The sequence below is a fragment of the Myodes glareolus genome, chromosome 15, assembly GCF_982192425.1.
Source record: "Myodes glareolus chromosome 15, mMyoGla1.1, whole genome shotgun sequence".
In the NCBI taxonomy this organism is placed as follows: Eukaryota; Metazoa; Chordata; class Mammalia; order Rodentia; family Cricetidae; genus Myodes; species Myodes glareolus.
The window spans coordinates 38,598,012-38,621,091 of NC_142040.1; the positions used below are offsets into that span (position 1 = coordinate 38,598,012).

The 23,080-nt window shown below is 42.1% G+C and overlaps 1 protein-coding gene across 2 annotated transcripts in view; it reads right to left on the reverse strand.

Moving 5' to 3' along the window:
* Positions 1-11,551: 11,551 nt before the first annotated feature.
* The window catches only part of Map3k1 (mitogen-activated protein kinase kinase kinase 1), a 63,546-nt gene continuing 52,017 nt past the window's right edge, over positions 11,552-23,080 (reverse strand). For both annotated transcript variants that reach the window (XM_087896885.1, XM_085676709.2), the window contains exons 12-20: positions 22,374-22,465; positions 21,998-22,187; positions 20,474-21,740; positions 19,990-20,142; positions 18,917-19,079; positions 17,806-17,937; positions 16,340-16,482; positions 15,685-15,816; positions 11,552-14,072 (exon numbers count right to left, since the gene is read on the reverse strand). In XM_087896885.1, the coding sequence (XP_087753011.1) occupies positions 13,923-14,072; positions 15,685-15,816; positions 16,340-16,482; positions 17,806-17,937; positions 18,917-19,079; positions 19,990-20,142; positions 20,474-21,740; positions 21,998-22,187; positions 22,374-22,465 (2,422 nt within the window). In that variant the 3' untranslated portion in view covers positions 11,552-13,922. The remainder of the gene's footprint in view (positions 14,073-15,684; positions 15,817-16,339; positions 16,483-17,805; positions 17,938-18,916; positions 19,080-19,989; positions 20,143-20,473; positions 21,741-21,997; positions 22,188-22,373; positions 22,466-23,080) is intronic.

The following is a 23,080-nucleotide window of genomic DNA, read 5'->3' on the forward strand; positions in this document are numbered from 1 at the left end:
TGAAATCTTGCTGGTTTTGTTACCGTGGCTCTAATAATATAAGTTGAGGTTAGGGGTTGTGACACCTCTGGGCTTGTCTTTCTTTTTTTTTAATATTTATTTATTATGTATACAATATTCTGTCTGTGTGTATGTCTGCAGGCCAGAAGAGGGCACCAGACCTCATTACAGATGGTTGTGAGCCACCATGTGGTTGCTGGGAATTGAACTCAGGACCTTTGGAAGAGCAGACAATGCTCTTAACTGCTGAGCCATCTCTCCAGCCCCCTGGGCTTGTCTTTCTGCTTAAGATTGTTTTGGCTCTTTAAATACGGCTTGCTTGCATGTGGATTTTAGGACTACTTTCTAATTCTGTGAATCACAGAGTTCAGATTCTGATAGAAGGTGATAGAATATTCTCATAGAGATGTTATAGAATCTATATACTGCTTTTGTCAATAAAAATCCAGCCAATTCTTGAGCACAGAAGTCTTTTCATCTTCTAATGTCTTCTTCAGTTTCCTGTTTTAAAATCTTATTTTATTTCACGGGTATGAGTATTTTGTCTGCATGTATGTATTCTCACCATATGTATGCCTGGCATACTTGAGGGTCAGAAGACAGCATGAGATCCCCTAGAACTGGGGTTACAGATGGCTGTGAGCCATCATGTAGGTGCTGGGAATTGAACCTTTGTTCTCTTGAAGAGCAACAAGTGCTTTTAACCACTGATTGAGCTCATATTTCTTCAGTTTTAAAGTGTCGTTGTGATGATTTTCAGCCCTTTGATTAGGTTTAATTACTAGGTGCTTTACTTTTTTAAAGCTGCCATGAATAGTATCTTTTTTCCTACTGGTGTCTTTCTTTGCAGATTTTTCAGTGGTATAGAGAAAGCCGCTATTTTTACGTTGATTTCATATCCTGATACTTTACTAAAAGTGTTTGTTATAGTCAAGAGTTTCAGGTGGAATCCTTAGGGTTTCTTAAGCAGAGGGTTATACCATCTACAATAGGAATAGTTTGATGTCTTCCTTTCCTATTTGAAGTCCTTTTATTTCTTTCTCATTCTTTATTATTCTAGCTAACATGTCAAGCAGTATATTAGGTAAGAGCAGAGATAACAACTATCCCTATCTTATTCCTAAGTTTAGAAACCATGTTTTCAGTAGTATAACCATTATTGTATTGCAATATGTTCTGTTTGTTCCTAGTTTCTTCGGGGCTTTTATTGTGAAGGGATGTTGAACTTAAGTGGCAGGCTTTTTCTACATTTATGGAGATGATCTTGTGATTTTTAGCTTTGATTCAATTTTATGTGCTATATTGTATGTATGTTGTGTATGTTGAATCATCTTTATATTCCTGAAACAAACCCATCTTGTTTGTGACATGTGTTCTTTATAATATGTGTTTTTTGTTTTTTGAGACAGGGTTTCCCAGTACTATGAAGTCAGGCCTGGAACTCGTTCTGTAGACCAGGCTAGTCTTGGACTCTCAGAGATCTACTTGCCTCTGCCTTCTGAGTGCTGGGATTAAAGGCCTGTGCCATCACCACCCTGCATATAATATGTTCTTAAATTCAGTATTTTCTGAAGAAGCTTTGTTAGGAATAGTCCGCAGAGCTCAAGGAGCCATGATTGGCAGGATCGTGAGTGGACAGTTGGATAAATGGGTGGATGGGTAGATGACTAGAAGCCAGGAATGAAGTGGTCTTGAGAGCAGGGGCCCTGGCAGGAAAGTGCGAGTGTCTCCTCTCTGCACAGGGCTGGAAGCGGGGGAGAGGTGGATAGGTGCGTCCTTTTAGACAGCAGATAAACACCAAATACAGGTTCTAGTTGGTTTTAAAAAGTGGAATTATTGATGACTTTTGTGTGATTTTTCAGATTTCTGAGGAGATCTCTGGAATTTGTGCTTATAGTTTTGAGTAGGGAATAACAGAATTTAATATTTCGTAGCAAAGTCAACACTCTAAGAAGCCCTTTAAATCAAAGTTTTACTCTGCTGCCCTCTCCTGGACATGGCTTATGTCAAACAATTCTTTTCAGTAGGTGCAGAGGACAGAAAATGACAGGCAGGCACTGGGCTGCAAGAGAAGTTAAAAGTTTTTTTTTTTTTTCCAAGGAAAAATGAAGGTAAATTCTTTTTAAAACTCCAGTCAAGTCAAAGACTATTCTGACTTCAAAATATCTTTTCTAACTGTTCATTTTGGAAATTTCTCATTCACACCTGAAGTATATAAAGGTTCCTCCCTCATTCTACACCCTTGCCCGTGTGTGTGTGTGTGTGTGTGTGTGTGTGTGTGTGTGTGTGTGTGTGTGTGTGAGAGAGAGAGAGAGAGAGAGAGAGAGAGAGAGAGAGAGAGAGAGGACGGGGTTGAGGATCTGGAATACTCCATCGGCTCGTCAGAATTCTTCAGGGCTTGATGCACCTGCTGACCGAGGGTCTATCAGTTGGGGCAGTCGTCCTCAGGCGATGGGCTCAGCTCCTAGGCACTGAAGGTGAGGCCACCAGTCGCGTACCCTTCATGACCTGAGCTGAGCCTCATACCACCTGAAACTTTCTGATATGTTAGAGTTTAGCTCTTTCCCTCTCCATGACCGCTTCCCTATGGCTGTCTTCCACCTCGGTCTGTGTCAAGTTGTCCCCAGCTTCCCTGACTTGTGGTAGTTCCTTGTTATTGGCCTCTCCAGGGTAGCTTTGTCCTAAACAATAGTTGCCTTCTCAAAATAGTACCATACACATTCTTCTGAGACACTGGTGTTATACAGTGGTCCTCCTCTCGACTGCTAGCTAGGTCAACTAACTTGAGTGTTTTAGCCTCTGTGTTAGTCACTGAGAATATAGAAATAAAGAATATACTGTCTGTGGTAGTTTGAATGTAATTGGCCCTCTAAGCTTATGGGGAGTGGTACTATTAGGAAGTGTGGCTTTGTTGGAGTAGGTATGGCCTTGTTGGAAGAAGTGTGTCACTGTGGGGGCATACTTTAAGGTTTCCTGTGTTCAAGATACTTCCCAGTGTCACAGATACTTCCTGTCACCTTCTGATCAAGATGTAGCCAGCACCATGTCTGTCTGCAGGCCCCCATGATGATAATAATGGAATGAACCTCTGAACTGTAAGTTGTCACCTCAGTTAAATGTTTTATTAGAGTTACTGTGGTCATGGTGTTCCTTCACAGCAATAGAAACCGTAACTAAGGGCCAGGTAGTGGTGCTGCATGCCTTGTCTTTAATCCCAGAACTTGGGAGGCAGAGGCAGGCAGATCTCTTTGAGTTCAAGACTAGACTGGTTTACAATGTGAGTTCCAGGACAGCCAGAGCTGTTACACAGTGGAACCCTGTCTCAAAAAAACCTCAAACATCATATACACTGGGGAGGGAGCAAAGGAAATTGATGGGTACTAAGGTATTATAGAAGAAGATCATCTTAGCCTGAGTAGGCATGGTTTCTTAGAGGAATTAAGAGTCTTCTGAGGTGGAGAGATGACCCAGCAGTTAAGAGCTGCATTGCTCTACAGAGGATCAGGGTTCAGTTCCCAGCACCCACATGGAAGCTTACAACTTGTCTCTACCTCCAGTCCAGAGGATCTGATGCCCTCTTCTGACTTCCGTGGGCACATACATACACGCCTGCAAACACTCACAGCAAAGATGAATTGTAAAAGTAAGCATTTTTAAAGAGAAAGTAGGAGTGAGTCCAGGTTCTGAGAGGGGCAGGATGTCCCGGTGGAAGCCTCTGATCGCAAGAGATCATGCTGAGGCCGGGAGCCAGCAATGGCTGCTAAGACAGCTCACTGATAAGCTGGGTGTCACGAGGGCAGAGCTGAACAGCCAGCAGGTCATGCAAAGAACCCTTTAAGCTATGTTAACTGCTGTGTTTCTTTCTCTGCATTCATACCCATTGTAGGGTACAGATTGTACTCATTCTTCCCCCTAGGCAAACTTCTTGTACATCATCTTCATGCCCACACATTACCATGGCTCTCGGTTAAGCATGGCCTCGTTCCTTTCTTTCTGCTCCATTGACGTGGTCCTTGTCATTCATCTTCAGAGACTTGGTATTCTTGTGTTAGTTTTTTTTCCTGTGACAAAATGGCTGTGATTAAACAACTTAACATGGAAAGGGCTCCTTTGGCTCCCAGTTTCAGAGGTCCATGGGTGATGGCTCTCTTGTTTTAAGGCCTGTGACAGGGCAGAAACACCCTCGTGGTGCCAGAGGAAAGCTGCTCAACCTATGAGTCTGCAAGAAAGCCGGTGGTGAGAAAGGAAGATGCCAGAGATGAGCGATACATCTCAAGGACACGTCTCCAGTGACTTACTCTGTCCAGCCAGGCCCCACCTCCTAATAGGCCCTTCAGTGTAAATTCATTAAAGGAGTCAGTGCCTTTCAGATTGACTCAGCTCTCACAGCAGGGCCAGCTAGGAGCCAAGCTTTAATCCATGAACTTTTAGGAGACACTCCATATCCAGACCGCACACTTCTTATCTTCACATTTGTGGCTTTTGAAATAGTTGATTTCTTCCTTTCATCCCTCCCTTGTGTCCCCCTAGAGTTTTGTTGTATAGCCCGGGCTGGTCTTGAGTCCAGAAAGCCTCAACCGTGGCTCCTGGAGTATAGATGTTGACCACCACACTTCCTTTCTTCAGCTATTTCTCCTCTCCTGGTTTCCCTGACTTCGTGCTTTTCTAGTTGTGTAGTGGGACCCCTTGTTCTCCGCCATCTAATAATGCTCCGCTTCTTTTCCGATTGGCTCTTCAGTCTTCATCTTCATTAGGGTCTGGTCTCAATCACTTCCCACTGGACAGTTTCTCTGTCCACTGTGGTGGTTTGGGTAAGAATGGTCCCCATAGCCTCGTGCATACGAATGTGTCAGGGAGTGGTGCTACCTGAGAGGGATTAGGAATGTGGCAGGAGGTGTGGCCTTGTTGGAGGAAGTGTATCACTAGGGTGAGCTTTGGGGTTTCCAAAGCTCAATCCAGGCCCACTGTCTCTTTCTGCTGCCTGATGATCTGGATAGAACTCTTAAGCTACCTCTCCGGCAGCATGTCTGCCTGCCCGCTGCCATGCTTCCCCTCCATGGCGATAATTAACTGTCAGCAAACCCCAATCACATGCTTTCCTTTGTAAGAGTTATTGCGGTCATGGTGTCTCTTCACAGTAAAAAAAACATGGGCTAAGACAATTCCCAAAGGAGGGGAATTCAAGTTCTCTATCATGGGACAATTCCTAGTTATGTCCATTCCTAAAAAGAATGTCAAAACTGCAAAAAGGTTTGGATAACAACCTATGAGAGCATTGGATTCTGAAAGTCCCAGAACGTTGTACTCGGTTCTTCTTTCCACACCTTGGCTGCCTTTCTCGATGAGAACTGTTTGAGTCACTTCTGTGCACAGAACATTCCAGAAAATGCAGACACCTTCAGTTGGCATGTAAAGTGTAGCTGTTACACAGTGTGAGACAAACGGATGGGGATGGGCTTTGGAGAGAGCATGGGTAAGGGGCAGAGCAGATGTGGACCGTGTCAGGGTGCTGGTGTGTCTGCCTAGCAAGAGACAGCCAATCCCCAGTACTGTGAGCTGGAGACTGATGTCAGGGAGTAAGAGTGGGTCAGGGACAGAGGCAGGCTGGGAAACTCGATTTCTGGGGGGAGAGCCTCTTGAAAGACAGGAATCATTTCCTGGTGGTTTTAATAGAGCATTGTTTTCCCTGCTCCAATTCATCTTTCTGATCTTTTACACTATTGATTTTGACACACTCAGTTAAACTTAATCATTTTCCATATAATTTCTGACTGTGAGATTTCCAATTATGTACACTTTGCGCCGGGCACTTGAAGATGATTCTTTGTACCAAATACCTGCCGGTCGTAAATGTCGGTTCTCTGCTTGATCCACACTCAACATGAGATTCTTTATACAAATTATTATTATTATTATTATTGTGGGCATGGTGTATGAGTGTGTATATGTGCGTGCCTTCCATGATGCATGTATGGAGATCAGAGGACAACCAGTGTGTTGGTTACCCCAGCACAGAATTATCTAGGAATGATAATCCCAGGACTTGAGAAGTATACACACACACACACACACACACACACATACACACACAGAGAGAGATTGTTTAGAACTGGGGGGATGGCTCAGCAGTTAGGAGCACAGCTGCCCTTGTGGAGGGCCTGGGTCTGATTCCCAGCACCTGCACGGTGACTCATAATCTCCAATTCAAGTATCAGGGAATCCAATGCCCCCTTCTGACCTTCTGAGCATCAGGCTTGTATACGATACAGAAAAATGCATGTAGGCAAAACAGGCATACACATAAAATACTAAAATAAAAATAATAAAATCATTTTTAAATAGGAGAGAGGACAAAATCATCTTTATACACTGAAGTCACTTAATATGTAATTGGGTAGTTTTATTCCAGTGAGTGGTTCTCAGCCTGCGGGTCATGACCCCTTTGGAGTTGCATATCAGATGTCTTGCATATCAGATATTTACATTACCATTCATAACAGTAGCAAAATTACAATTATGAAGTAGCAATGAAATAATTTTATCATTGGGGTCATCACAACATGAAGAACTGTACTATCAGGAAGGTTGAGAACCACTGAAATCATCTGCTGGCTTTTCTGCCTTTTGTATTGCCCACACTAAACGCTTCAAGATTCCAAGTACAGATATGACACCGCTACTGTCTCTCCTACCCACGTTCCAGCTCTTCTCATAGTGTTTATATAAATGCTGAGGGGTCTTATTGGGCAAATTGGCTTTATGGAAAACAAACATTTGGTTATCTAAGAATTAAGTCCTAGTAAGCATTTTGGCATTTCCCCTATTAATGAGAAAAGGAGTTCTGGACATGAAGGATCTGCTCATTACAAAGTCTGTTTGGTTTTTATCTCTACATATCTGGCAAAGTAATGAAGTGTAGACGCACATATCAATTTTCTCAAAGCTGAGATCCCCCCTCTTTGAATTTCATATTTGTAAGCCAACCACAAAAAAAAAGAGAGAACAAAAAGTAACCAACCACAGGCCAATACACTCCAGTGATGAATTTTGTTTAGTCTATGACTACAATGCTGTCTGTCTATCTATCATCTATCTATCTATCTATCTATCTATCTATCTATCTATCTATCTATCTATCAATCATCTATCTTCATCATCATTATCCTATCTATCTATCTATCTATCTATCTATCTATCTATCTATCTATCTATCTAATTTGTGGTAAGGCAGGTGGTCTTGAATTCTTGTTTGTTGTTGTTTTTGAGACAGGATCTCTCTTCATAGTCCTGGCTGTCCTGAAATTCACTATGTAGTGCAAACTGGCCTGAAACTCACAGAAATCTGTCTGCCTCTGCCTCTAACTCTGCATCCCAAATGCTGGGACAAAGGGTATGTGCCACCACTGCCAACTGGCCTTGAATTCTTGATTCTCCAATCTTAGTTCCTAAGTGCTGGGATTCTAGGCATGGACCAATATACTTGACTATCTACAATGTTTAGACATCAGGAAATTTCACATACAATCTACAGATCCATGTTCTTTTGAAGATTTAAGGGCATTGGCAACACTGAACTATCATTCTAACATGACAAACATTACATTACTTAGACATGGAAGCTGGCATGAATTCTCAGGTTTGCTGTGACCCTTTACTAGGCTTTTCTAGTCCCACAGGTCTTTGACTTTGTAACCATTAGGTCGCTTGTTGAGACAAATATACAACCATGCCCACTGTATGCTAGATACAGTTCAAGGCCATTTCCAAAAGTTCCATATTATTCACAACATGGTGGCTTTCATTTTTCTAGCAGGCGGTGAGGATCAGAAAGCCTTGTATGTGAGGGCACAGATCTTTGTGCCTTCTGCCTCATTTGTCTTTATACCTAACTGCTTCAAAAATTAAAAGTTTATCCAACACAGTATTAATCGGCAACCCCACTCCTGGATGTGTGTGTGTGTGTGTGTAGATGCCTACAAGTATGAACAAAATCAGAATGTCAATGAGGCATGTGCACTCACATGTTTGTTGAAGCACAATCTAATACCAAGATGTGTAATCAACCTAAATGTTGACCAACTGATGAACACATCTAAAACTGTGGCACAGACATACAGTGCAGTGCATTTCAACTATAAAAAGAATGAAATCGGGGGCTGGAGAGATGGCTCAGAGGTTAGGAGCACTGCCTGCTCTTCCAGAGGTCCTGAATTCAATTCCCAGCAACCACATGGTGGCTCATAACCATCTATAATGAGATCTGGTGCCCTCTTCTGGCCTGGTGGCATACATGCAGACAGAACACTGTATACGTAATAAATAAATAAAATCTTAAAAAAAAAAGGTTTTAAATAAAAAAAAAGAATGAAATCCTGTCATTTAGGATAGCACAGATGGGAACTGAGATCATTATGTTGAGTGAAATTTACTAGGCACAGGCAGAGAAGTACCACATGATCTCTCACAGAATTTATAAAAGTTGATCCTCTGGAAGTTGGGAGTAGAAAGGTGGTTACCAGAGGCTGAGGAGAGTAGTGGGGCTGGGGGGAAAGGATGGGAGAGGCTGAGCAATGGGAATGAAGTTATAGTTAGAAACCACAAAGAAGTTAGGCTTTTGGCATAGGTCTAAGATCTTGGCTACCCAGGAGGTGGTATAAGGTAGTTCAAAAGTTCAAGGCCAACCTGGGCAGCTTAGTCATACTGTATCAAAGCTAAAAAGGGCTAACGAGGGAGCTGGAGAGATAGCTCAGTGGTTAAGAGCACTGGCTGCTTTTCCAGAGGTCCTGAGTTCAATTCCCAGCAACCACATGGTGGCTCACAACCATCTGTAATGAGATCTGGCACCCTCTTCTGGCCTGTGGGCATACATGGAGGCAGAATGTTGTATACATAATAAATAAATAAATCTGCCTTTAAAAAAAGGGTTAAGGATAGAGCTCAGAGGTAGAACATTAGCATACAGAAGGGCCTAGGTTTATCACCAGTGTCGCCAAAAAGGAATAAGACTGGTGTGCACTGTAGTGTGAGTATGAATAATGACACTATGTATACTTTTTAAAAAAAAAATAGTAAGATTTAAAATGGTTTCAGCATGGAGAAATATTTGGGATGTTTACCTTGAATGTGAAGAGCATACATGTATAAAAATAAAAATTAAATCTTACAATCATACACATAGAAGCATCACATAGTGACTAATGTTGATACATCTCGGCAGTTAAAAGACATGCATGTACAGATAACTTAAGAACATGAAAAGTTGGGTGTGGGGGCATAGCCTTAATACTAGGAAGCAAAGGCAGACAGAAGTTTGTGGGTTCCAGGACAATTAGGGCTGCACAGTAAGACCCTGTCTAAAAAAACAAAACAATGACAAAAAAAAAAAAAGTTCAGTAAGAAACAAAGCCACAAGGAGCAGTGATGACACCGTAGGAATTGGGAGTCCACAAAAGGAAGGCTCTTTCTGTGAAACCCAGGTACGAGGATCAAGAGGCTGCTTCCATAGGGGAGAGAGATGGGGAGCAGCTAAAATAAGCAAGTACATTGGGAATTACTACAGCCACAGCTCTTGGAGAAAAGAACCATAAATTTAGAAAGTAGAAAAACTTCACTGAATCTGCTGGCGTTTGGTCAAAACCATGGTATAAACCCCTGGTTTCTGTGTGTAGCTATGCACATGTAGGTTTTTGCACTGTTCCCCATTCTGCATGTATGCACAACTGTATATTCTAATTCTGTGAGAAGGGCTGGCCACACAGTAGCCACTAGTCTATCTTTTACATGGATGCTTATTCAAATTTAACATAATCACTGAGCAGCAGATTTAGGTCTGATATTTTCTCATGCTTTCCATTTGTCTCATCTATTCTTTACTCTCTTTCTCTTTGGTGTTGAGACTGGGTTTCTCTATGGAGCCTTGGCTGTCCTGGAACTCGATTCGTAGAGCAGGCTGGCCTCGAATTCACACGGAGATCCATCTGCCACTGCCTCCTGAGCACTTTTAATTCCCCCTTTTCTTCTTTCTTTGGGTTGAGTGTTTTTCCATTTATTTATTTTTTTGAGACAGGGTTTCTCTGTGTAGCTCTGGCTGTCGTGGAACTCACATTGAAGAGCAAGCTGGTCTTGTTCTCAAAGGAGATCTCCCTGCCTCTGCCTCCGGAGTGCTGGGATTAATGTTGTTTGCCACCATGCCCTGCTTACATTTATTTTTTAATATATAACTAATGATGGTACACATTCATGGGGTACTATGGGCTGTTTGATACATGCATATTTAATTTTTAAATGCTATTGCCCATCAAAGGAGTCAGCGCTCTTTGGGAAGAATGGGCTGCTCCAAGGACTACACAAGACAAATACGCAAGATGAACCTAAACATTAAGTATTCATAGACTAATGATGGCTTGCTGTGAAGAGTAATCTTGGTTGTATGGTTGTAACTTGACTGGCTTTGAAATCTAAGAGACATGCTCCTGGAAGGATTTGAGAAGTGCCTTCTAGTGGCAACCTGTATTTAAGGAGGTCCTAGGAAAAGCTGCCTTTTGTTTGCCTGCCTTCACCTTTTGCTGGTACCCTGTTACTGCTGCTGTTATCAAAGCTCAGCTTCTTCACCCTTCCTACATAGTTGGAAAGCCAGTGGCTCTCCAGAAATCCTCCAGGCCTTCAGGGCCAGATGGGACTGCTGAGGCGCTCGGCCTCCCGGACTGAGCAGTTTACCAGTGACTCCTGGAGAGTATCGATAATTCGATCTAATAAATGCTCTTCGCAATATATATTCCTTCTACTGGCTTTTATACGGAACCCCAACTAGTACACTAGCCAGGAACAGAGACGCTACCCTCAGAAACTGCCATTCTGTCAGTCACTGATTTGTGACAACTTGAGCAAATCCATGAAAACATACAATAAGAAAATGGAAGAAATTGCTCCCCAATAGCGAAATACAGTCGACACATGTTGAGGAATGAGGAAATAAAAAGAAAAGCCACTATTTGGCATCAATTAGGGTACTATCACAAGCATGTAGGCTAAGAGCACATAGCTAAACTGGCTGACAAGAGCTACTTCTGGGGTCTCAAAGTCTCCCTCACGGAGGACTTAATGTGAAGGTGTCTGTTGGTTAAAAAGGGGAAACAGTGGCTTCACAGTGCTGCTCAGGTCATCGCAGCAGCGCAGGAACAAATGGACGGTGTGGCCCCTCCAGCCATCGCGTCGAAAGTGCAGCACTGCCCATAGTATCCCAGCCACCTGCAATCCCCAGTCCAACAAGGAAGTGCCACACTCAGACTGAGGGTCTTCCATAAGCTGATAGCCAATATAATCATAAAAACATGAAGGCCAAGGAAGGAGTAAGGTGTGGTTCAAAACTGAAAGAGACTAAAAAAGCAGGACACTGCTGCAGGCAACCTGCGATCCTGTGGTGCAGCTTCTGCTGTGGCGGTGTGAGCAAGCACTGGGGTAGAGCGGGATGAAAGGCAGAGATCCTCTGCAGTGCTTTCACAACTTTCCTACTAGTACGAAATTATTTAAAAAACCCAAAGTACCAATTAACTTTTGTTCAAAAACTTTTATTTACTATAAAGACAAAACACCAAAATAGGTACAAATACTATAAAATTGGTTCAAAGGGGTAAAAATTTTAATTAAAATATCTCGATATATTTAAAATAACAAAGGATACATTTAAGCCAAATTTTCTTAACCCAGAGGTTTTCTGTAGCATTTGCTTACACAGTAAGGTGCTAATAGGAGTTAGCCCTTAAGCCCTGGAAGTCTTAGGAATCATAGTCACACAGCACATAGAATGTCATTGTGAGAGCGAACTTTGGCAGAAGAAATTTAAATCTACAGGACACCTGAGGTAGTAGAAACCGGAATAAACAGCAGTAGACGTTATTTACAACTCGAGTACCAAATAACATTAAAAACACAAACATAATTACACAGTACAATTTTCAGTCCAGCTTTGATCCAAAGAAAATAAGAATATTACATCACATTTGCATCGAAAACAAAATACCACAATTACCAGCAAGCTGAGGGAACTGCAAACAAACTCAAACACAGTGGATCTTGACATCTGGAGACAGTTTGAGTTTGAAATGTGGTGGGCATGTTGATCTACACAGTAATACTGATTAGCTGAGGTTCCTCAGTTTAGACAGTTTACACCTCTGTCAGTCACGGTGCTAATCTGACCAACGATCTTCCAGTATATAAAATGGCAAGAGTGCGTCCTTTAAAGCTTGCACATAAGACTCGGAAACAATCTTATTAGAATCGTGAAAATTCTAAGTAGTCAAAAAAGTAAAAATAAAAAGAAAATATAAAAGGAAGTCAAGTACAACACATTTAGCATTACCAAACTTCACATTTCTGAATTATTTTTAACTCTTCAAATATTGCCAATCTTCCAAAACAAAGGAATGTAACATTTCACTAAGAAGCACATTCACATAAAAACTGCCTTTGAAAATGATCTGCAATATATCCCTGTAAACTTATCTTGGAACTTATTTTGCTTCCAATTTGTGTAGTACATTTCAAATGTACTACTTATAATATAGCTTATTTAGTTTATCCTGAGTCTTTGAGAATAACCAATTCTATTTCACACTGGCTTCTGAAGAGTTAAAACTTAACATTTCAAAGTTACATTTAATAGCTAATCAGTACTTGATTTAAAAGACAGACATGCAAAGGTCTACCATTTTGCTTCAGGATTCCATGCATCTGAATTAACTCAAAGTTAAGACAATTAAATAGTTGTGCAAATTTCAGGAATTAGTGTGTAAATGAAATTCAACTTTTCTTTCTGAGCATTTTCTAAATGCAAAGTAAATTTATTGTTTGTTTAAAAATGTTACTGATTGATAGGTAAGTAAATGAGTTTATCAGCCAGGTCTAGTATAAAACATCATGCATGGCAGAAGGAAAATAGCAGTTATGTTATAATCAGTGGGCATGAATGATGGATTGTTACAAAGAGGAAGATTTAAATGGTATGAATTTCCTATAGGCTAGCAAAATAATATGAAATATTTCAGCTAACTTTCAGGTAATCTCGCCCTGCCTTGTGCTGACTCTGAAGTGAGGATGTACTTAACCCGCATGGTGAAAGCAGGCTGACTCACGAAGCCAGTATTTCATTAGATGCCTATAAGAAGAAAACACAACTCTTGCAATAGGCACAGACTTAAAAAACTAGTTCACACCTACTTATAGCTTCTTTTTTTTTTTTCTGGTTTGAAGAGATCACCTTTCCCTGAATATTCAACACAAATGAAGGTGAAATGAAAATACAGAACCATATTTTCCAAAAACGAAATGAACGGGCCAACAGTAAAATGCACAATGAACCACAATCAACCACAAGTCAAAAAAAAGTCAACTGTGGGTGATAAAGAAGTTAATAACTTTTAAAAACACATGTATTTATTGCTACTCATAGCATACTCTGACCTAAAAGAGGCAGACACTGATTTTTTTTTTACAGCCAGTGACAAAAAACCCAAAGGGAACTGCAGAACCTCCTGCTGTGCTCACCCGACGGAATGGAAGAAGTGACACATGAAAACAGATCCTGAGCCCTCAGCTGCTAATATTGCTGAAAAAGTGCTCCAAAAATAAATTTATGCTTCTGTTATTTAATCATGCAAACTCCATTGCTTTCCTGTTCACCTAGAGCCAGTCCCTTGAAAGGCACGGTTTACAGTTTCTGCACAAGTTGTGGACTTTTGCATATTGAGCTTAGGTACAGATCATGATTTGTCAATCACATACTTAGGTAAGGGTTCCCTACTGGCCTCATCTCTAGCTGTTCAGTGGCATGATGGCCAGTAGATTGTCAACGTGGTTGCCCACAAGTTCTTTTTATTCTTTCCTTGTTGCAGCTCCTGTCTCCATTATAGTCAAACAATTAACTACCAAGTCGTACGGAAGACAGGATGCTTCAGTAGCTCTCTTGATGGAGGTCTGTCCTGAGGTTGAAGTTCTAAACAACGCAGAGCCACATCACGCAGACCTGGGGACAGATGTGATGGGATGGATGGTGCAGTAGTCGCACTAGCAATCTGCAGGAGACAAAACCAGAGCACTGAACTTTTCATCCTAACTCTGCACAGAACACAGGCATCATTTTCATAGCCTCTACCAGTGTGCACCTATGTGGTAACACAGGGTGTTCTTCCTCGGTGTTGGACAAATCCTGATTCTTTATACCAAAAAGTGCAAACAACTTTTTATTTCTCTTTTGACAAGGTCTCGGCACAGGCTGCTGGCTTGGATCTTCTTCAGTCACAATTGTGCACCACCAAGCCCAGACAAGAGCTGACTATTCTATAAACAGGTAGAGGATGAATCTAAATAATGTAAACCTACCTACTGACTCATAATCACAATAAAACTCTCCCTTTAGCAACTTCATGGATCATTACTGAAAAATGTAAAATGACAGAAGAAAAAAAACCTTAAAAAGTCTGTGATCTAGGAACATTGAATGGATACACACACACACATCCGTGATCCCCTGTCTATGTAGAGACACTGAGTAGATGCATATGCTTCTTAATACACCATAAGACAAAAACCAAACCAAAATGACATCTCTTTGCACCTGCCCAAGAGTAATCAGTCACTGCTCTTGTTTTTCCTTCACAGGGAAAAAAAAGCCCCAAACATTTCTGTTGAATACCTCATTTAATTCATGTTATAAGAGCTCTAGCCATAGTGCACTGCCTGGTCCTAAATTTGAAACATTTTGAAACATGGAGTAAATTTCTTATAAGGAGCACAGATAAGTCAAAAAAGTGCACTTAAAATTTTTGAAGTAGAACCAGGTGTGGTGGGCACACCTTTAACCCCAGCACTCAGGTACATCAGACCAGCCAGGACTACATAGGGACCCTGTCTCACTGCCCTCCCTCCAAAACAAAACAAAACTGGGGGAGTAGACTAGGGAACTGGCTCAGTGGGAAAAATGCTGGCCATGCAAGCTTGATGGTCTGAGCTTGGATCCCCAGAACCCATGTGAAAAACCAGGTAAGATAGCCAGGAGGCGGTGGAGCACGCCTTTTAATCCAGCACTCGGAGTTCCAGGACAGGCCCCATAGCTGAACGGAGCAACCTTGTCTCGCAAAACCAAAAATAACAAACCAAAAACAAACAGCACCAACAAAAGAACCCAGATATGAGAATGCCTGTCTGTAAGTCTAGCACCCCTACAATAAGACTGGGGGCAGGAGAATCTTCTCGAAGTTCACAGCCAGAAATCCTGGACTATGCAATGTGGTGGTCAACAAAAGTATCCCTCCTCAAAGGAGATGGAGAACAAGACCAACTCCTAGGCTGTCCTCTTATCTCCACACATGACATAGCATGCACATACTCTTACATACCAATATCTACATACATAATCCATACACAAAAATAAGAAAACAGGTGGTTTTTTTTTAATTGGTAGACAGAGACCAGTAACCATCTGTCCCTGCAATTTCAGGGGATCTGACTCCCTTTTCTGGCCTCTGCAGCCACCAGACATGCATAAGCTACACAAACGTATGTGCAGGCAAAATACACACCTAACATCAAACAAACAAACAAACAAACAGCGATTAGTAGGGACAATTCATGGGAATCTGACTTCTCCCAATTTTAGTACAAAAAAATTTGTCACCTCATAATTACCTTAAATATCAAAGCAAGATGATTGGAGTGTTTTTCTGCATTCCAAGGTGGTTTTGCACAAGCCATTTCTATAATAGCGCAGCCGACACTCCATACATCACAGCTCCTGCCATACTGCTGGCCTCTTAGTACCTAAAACAAAGCAGGAAATCTGCAAATGTGACTTACTTAAAAGAGAGATCTATTTCTTTATGTACGAGTTCAGAGCACACGGGTACAAACGGCAACTACACGAACTACTTGAAACCCCATTACCAAGCTTACTATCCACACGGCACAGAGATAAGGACCACAGGGTTCCAAAGCCACCTCTGGCTTACCTCCCTTCAGGAAGGAAAGGTAACTTTTGCGTATTGCTACCACATGTAGTTTTGTTTTAGTATAAAACAACTATTACAAACTAACCCCACAATTTTGTGTTAAATTTGCTTTTTGTTAAGTTCATGTTAATTGTGTTGAAGATTTATCTTTTGTAATCTTGTTAAGATAAAACCGGAAAGGTGGAAAGGAAGGGACTGAACTACAGGGTACTATTAAAAACCAACTTCTAGGGTCGTGGACTTGCAATCAGTAGGTTTGTTCTGGATCTCACTGTGAAGTACCCTGGCACAATGCCCCACAGGACTGTTACATTACACACAAAGCCACGTCTCACCTCAGGTGCCATGAACGCAATTGTCCCCAGTAGCTGTCCCTGAAACTCCCCCGCACCGGTTCCTTTTGATGCCAACCTGGCGGCAGCTCCAAAGTCTGCAATTCTCAGCCTCTGCCCTGTGCTGTCAATGAGCAGATTGGCACCTGTCAACAGAAACAGAAATGGCCAGGCATGTTAAATCAAGTAAGGACTTGCTGAGAGCCTCCTGCAGTCCCACTGATGAACTAAACAGCGTGGGCGCAGTCACAGCTGCAGGGAAAGCTGCTCCTGCCCTCCCTGTCCTCCTCTGCTCCATTTCTGCTGAGGACACACTAGTGCTCTTTAGGGCAGACTGACCTAAAGCCTCAAGAGAAAATCCTGAAGGCCCACAGAGATAAAGGAATACACTTAAAGACCCATTAAAGAAAGGATTAAAACCCTTAAAATGATGATTTTGGCAAAATCTATCCAGAATTCAAATTTTGGTACAATTTACATTTTAGAACCAAGTAGTGTTGATACATACTAACATATGCCAATTTTAACTACATGCTTATTTCAACATAGTTTAAAAAGTCAATATTCTAAACAACACTCCAATACTCAAGAGATTCATAACAGAAAACTCAAATTGCCTTTAATAAATCTTTTTTTGAGACAGGGTTTCTCTGTGTAGCTTTGGAGCCTGTCCTGGCACTAGCTCTTGTAGACTGACCAGGCTGGCCTCGAACTCACGGAGATCCGCCTGCCTCCGCCTCCTAAGAGCTGAGATTAAAGGTATGCATCACCACCGCCCAGCTAATAAATATAATCTTAACTGCAAGATTTGACAGGACTGACTGACTTACTTCTCCCCCACCCTCCACATCCTCTTAGCAGGATTTTTCTCTGTAAACCACACTGGCTGTCTAGGAACTTGCTCTGTAGACCAGGCTGGCCTAGAACTCACAGATATCTGCCTGTCTCTGCCTCCCAAATTCTGGGATTTAAGGTATGTGCCACCACTGCCCGGCTATGACTTTTTTAAGTTTATGATGTACCAATTATCTCAGAAATACCAAGAGCAGGGATCTCCTGGAAATACATCATAATGCCAAGACAGGGGATCAGAGACCTCGGTTCTACACTTCCCGTCAAGTCACACCCCTTTCCTTGTATTGAACACACCGCCTTACATAAGGAGAAAGGTGGTCTGAAGACCTTTTTTTGTTTTTTGATACAGGGTTTCTCTGTGTAGACCTGGCTGTCCTAGAGCTTGCTCTTGTAGACCAGGTTGCTCTTGAACTTAGAGATCCGCCTGCCTCTGCCTCCAGAGTGCTGGGATTAAAGGAGTGCACCACCACTGCCTGGTAACTAAAGGGTCCTTTTAGTTCTAATATTCAGAGGGTTATTTAATACCAAACCTAAAAACTTGTGTAGAAACCATCAAAGGTCAAGGTTAAAGATTACATTTGCCTTCTTGTCATGAGAAAACACTGGGTTCTTACCTTTGACATCTCTGTGAATGATCTGGTTCTCGTGGAGATACGAAAGGCCACGGAGTAACTGCTCAGTATAGTTAATGACCACTGACTCCTTGAAAGCTCCGTATTTACTCAGGAGATGAGCCACAGACCCTCCTGAAAGACAGACACTGTGTGAGCCTGGCAGAGCTACACGTGTTTATTGCACTCTAGTTTCTTAAGCTTACACTATGAGCTCATATGAAATGTTAGACTCAGCATATCAGAAGTAAAATTGATTTTCTATATTACCTCAAAACTGTAAATTAGGAAACATTTTCTACAGAACCCTAATAAAACCAGCTTACTACAGGGCCAAGATTTCAGAAAACACTAAAAGTTATACATTTTTAGACTGAACTATTTTAGCAATGTAGAATCTTTCTTTTTCAGTCCAAGTGTATAAACTACTACAGAATTAAGTAAACAACACTGACCATTTATTTAGCAAAAGGCAAAGAGCAGGAGGAAGAAGGCAGTCAGGCATCAAATCCCATGTACAAGCTCTGATGGGACAAGCCAAAAACTCAATGAGCCTCACTTATAGATACTTGTAAGAGCCAACCTATCGGTTCTGTATGTCCCCAAGAAAAACAACAGGGAAGCAAGGGACTGGAGAACTCCTGGGTGTCCCTGGGGAGACAGCTCAGTAGGCAGAGTGCCTGCCATGCATGTATGGAGACCTGAGTTCAATCCCCAGAATTAACATTAAAAGCCCAGGCACGGTGGTGCGTGTCTGTAGCCTCAATATGGGTCAGTCAGCTCAGCACATCTGATGAGCTTCAGGTTCATATGGACCCTGTCTCGAAAAACAAAGGTGAAGAGGGACTGAGGTAACACACCCACCACCTTGGATTAGATACCCACATGTACACATGTGCACGCACATGTGCAAACACCCACACTAATAAACACACATAAACATGAACTAGAAATGTACTCTTAAATCACACAAGAACTTAAATAATTGCCTAAATAAGCTAGCTGTCCCATCTTAAGTCACTGTTACACATATTACAGAAGTAAGTTCAGTCTATGTTTAAGAGGATGAGGAAAGTTCAGTCTGTTGCTCACTGATGCTTTACACTGTGCATACCCGCCATCCACTCAATGAAGAGGTTGTAGTTGCTCTTCTCACATGTGGCCCCCAGCATCCTGATGATGTTCGGATGGTTCAGGTGGCTCATCATCCTTATCTCTTCCCTTAATGCTTCCACCACTTCTTCCTGCTCAGAGGACGTGTTTCTGACGTAAGTCACCTGTTTTAATAAACACGTTAACAAGGTTTTGAGTTTTGATGTTCTTTGTTTTCAAAACAACCTGATCTAAAACTGACAAATCCAAACTATCTTAAATATAGACAACAAATGGCATTTAACCTCATGGACGCAGGATTCTTTACATAAAACCAACAAATCAACAGGGAAACCCAAGTCAAGTACTTTTAGACAATACGGATATAGCTTAATAAACTGTAAAAAAAATCAGGAAAATGGCAAAAGGGGAGGGTGTTGTAGCCAAGATTGCAACAACAGAAAAAGAGTAAAAATGAGAAAAGCCAACTACAGAGGAACAAACAATATGAGTTTAACGAAAAGTCATTATTTTTGCATTTTGTATGTTCATCATATGTATTATGTAGATATGCTCACTGAATGTACTTGTAAGTACACTCATTACAAAAGGCAAATGACAGACTGAGACAGCATCAACTGGCACAGTGGAGAGCGGCAGAATAACAAACCACAGTTCTGACCATCCTGATACTGTATCTTACAATGATCAGCCCCAACTTTTTTTTTTTTAAACATGATTTATTATGTATACAGTATTATGTCTGCATGTATTCCTGCAGGCCAGAAGAGGGCACCAGACCTCATTACAGATGGTTGTGAGTCACCATGTGGTTGCTGGGAATTGAACTCAGGACCTTTGGAATGCTCTTAACCTCTGAGCCATCTCTCCAGCCCCAGCCCCAACTTTTAATAACAGAATTTAAGCGTGTCAAGTGTGGCGGCACAGTCCTGTACTCCAAACACCAGGGAAGTGGAGGCACGACGGCCCCAAGCCTGAAGCTACGCAGTGTGACCCTGTCTCGGAACCACAGCAAACACAAGTGACACCAGCGTCCCATCCCGTCTCCCAACTGCACGTCCTCCCGATACCAACCTGTTTAACAGCCATTAACGTTCCAGTCCCCACGTCTTGTGCTTGGTAACAAGAAGAAAATGCTCCAAGGCCTATTTGCTGTCCTTTCAGCCATTCGGTGTCTTCTCTATAAGGCTGTTTTGCTTTGGTATGTCCTGGCAGAGTCTCTGGGGTCTGCATACGAAATAAAAGCAACCATTTTACTGTTAAAAGAGCATGACCTTGTAAAATTAGTCTGTTACTACTGTAATTCCCAAACCACCTATAAATTTGATCTCTGAATGGACAAGGTAAACAATAGTATCAAAGGTGTTAAGTGATAGTCATTTCAGAATCTGTCAGAAGTAGCTCTAAAATGGGCTGGGTACTGCCACTGCAATAACTCAAAATTATTACTACATACTTAATTATATATGGAAAACCCTTGCGATCATCTCTAAAGCACCATTTCTCCTAGATCTTAAGCCGTCCCAAGGAAACTGTAAGATCTGAAGACTACACTCACATCCTGCTGGATGATGATGATATCTTCCCCATTTTCCACCTGTAGCTGAGGAACTATGGGGAGGGCATCCTGGGATGCTGACATTGCCATGGCAATTGCTAAAGCTTCTTCTTCTTCAGCTTCCATCTTTTCTTTGCACTTTTGATTATGATTGACGTCATCTTTGTACGTATCATCATTTTCAGCCTTTTCAGGAGAGAGGACAGCAACTTCAGACTTAAAAGTGACTGTTGTGTCACTGGAAGGCATCGATGCTTCAAGAAGGTCCTCGATACTGGAGTTGAGCTCGGTGTTGACATCTAATCTGCACTTGTCCTCCACTGGGGTGAATACTGTCTCGTCGCTGGGTATAACGGCGTCACCACTGTTGCTGCTACTGCCGAAGCTGCCATCGCATTTGGAAGCACTGTTCAGGTCAAGCGTCATGCTATTTTTTGAGGCATCCCCCAGTTTGCTTGTGCTACCTGGGACGGGTCGAGATGGCTTTGGCCTGTGTATGCTACTGGAGGGTGGGGGTCTTGACTGGGTAAAGACTGGGGAGAGTTTATCTGAGTCTCTGTTTTCAGAGCAGTTCCTCTGGAATTGTAGAGAAAACTTGCGCTGTGTTTGAGGAGATGCGGAAGGTATTTTGCAGGGAACAAATGCCTGAGGTCTATGCTTAGAAACATCTGTTACAGAGCCAGCTGGGACAGATGGGGCAGATGAACAAGGGGTTGATACTGCTGGAAACATCTGGGAATGAGATAAAGGAGAGGAGTTCAAACACTGACTGTGGGGTCTGCCTTTTGTTTGAACCATTGGCTTTGGTTGTTCTGTTGTTGTTGAACTAGGAAGTCCTACGGAAATGCTAGCCAGTCTGTCAGAAATGTCCTCTGAACTGACACTCAGTCTCGTAGCACATAATCCTTTTCCAGTTTTCTCTAAATGGACCGTGTGCTGGATGGAACTGTTCTCTGGATAGTTGGTAGGGCCCACTGCCTCCAAGAAACTGTCCTGTTGACCATCCAAAGTGTCTTCCACACCCATCTGGATGACCTCAGCAATCTCCACCTCATCTGCAATCACCAGCAAACGCCGGCGCATTCTGGTGAAGTGAGTGGAACCAGAAGCGGTCAGCATCGTTACCAGCTTGGAAAACACAGCGGGCACTGAAGTCACCATTCTTGCAGAACTCAAATATATCCTTCGAGAGAGTTTGCCGACCATTGAGTGGGGATTGTCAATGGACTGCAAAGTGAAGGTCAGGAGGGACAGCAGCTTCTTATACCTGAAAGAAAAACAAAGCATAACACCTTCAATTAGACAAGTACAAATTACTGAAAAAATACATATATTCCTTAAAAGACAACTCATAGCCTGCCCTTGTACACAAAAACCATTTTGGTACAAAGAATTTGTGAATGTTTAACTAAAATTAGCCTACTCTTCAGGTTTCTATAATCAAGGACTAAGGTATTAGTATATACCACTTGGGGATATGTGAGCAGCAGGAAGAGGGGTACTGAGTTCCACAAAGAAAATTACCTGATTTCAACAGGCTCAGCTTGAGAGACGTCAGTACTGACAATATGAGGATAAAATTCAGCAGGAAATTCCAACAGCAATCTGTCTATAAGACACAGGCGGCCTAGGAGTTCTTGCCAGCTGTTTGATTCAGCTTGGTTTCCAAGAATACAACTTAAGACATAATCAACACCACCAACACCAATAGATCCTACAGAAGCAAAAACAAATGATGGAGAAACAGTGTCAAAAATTAAATTAACTCCTATTCTAAAAACAGCTGAGTGAATTAACCAATTTGTAAAATTACTTCAATATTTTATAACAGTTCTATGCAAATCTTAGGTCAAAGAAAACATAAGTTGTACTACACGAACTTTAAAGTAGACGTCATTACCAGCTTTAAGTATTTCTCTCCCGACTGCCAGCTCTCCGGCTTGGCCCTTGCATAGCTCCAGCAGTGTAGATATGGACAGCTGACTTGTGCGGCTACAAAGAAACGAGAGTGACCTTAATTAATACCCGCAGTGGGTCAACAACTCACTGATGAGCAGCAAATATTACGAGATCTCTCTGCAGTACTTCTTATGTTCTCAATTGTTCAAGCAACTGCCTGGGATAAACAACCAACTGCAGAGCTCCAGAAAGTGGGCTGCTCAATACCTACCATCTGCCCATCCTTGTACTGAAAACCATCATCTGTCCTGCACATGGACACACTCCCTACAAACTAACTCATGACCTGGACAGAATACCAGAGTAGCAGCAGAAGCAAAGCAAAGGAGGTGGAAGAGTGGTGGCCAATCAAGCCGTGCTGCGACGTGCAGACAGGAACTGCCAAGTAGCATCAACCAGGGTGCATTAAACAGAGGTGAGCTTTCCCATCCATTGATCTAAAAGGGGCGTGGCCTGCGCTCACTTTGACTGTCACTGCCCTTCGCTGTCAGTTTTGAAGATACCATGGGAAGATATGAAACTTCGAAAGTTAAAAACGCTCATAATGACAATAAAAATCCATAGCTAACGGAACAGGAATGTTCTCTGAAGCAAGTTAACTCCTATGGTTCTATAGGCTACTCAGTGTTCTTATCGCCTGGGTTTCAG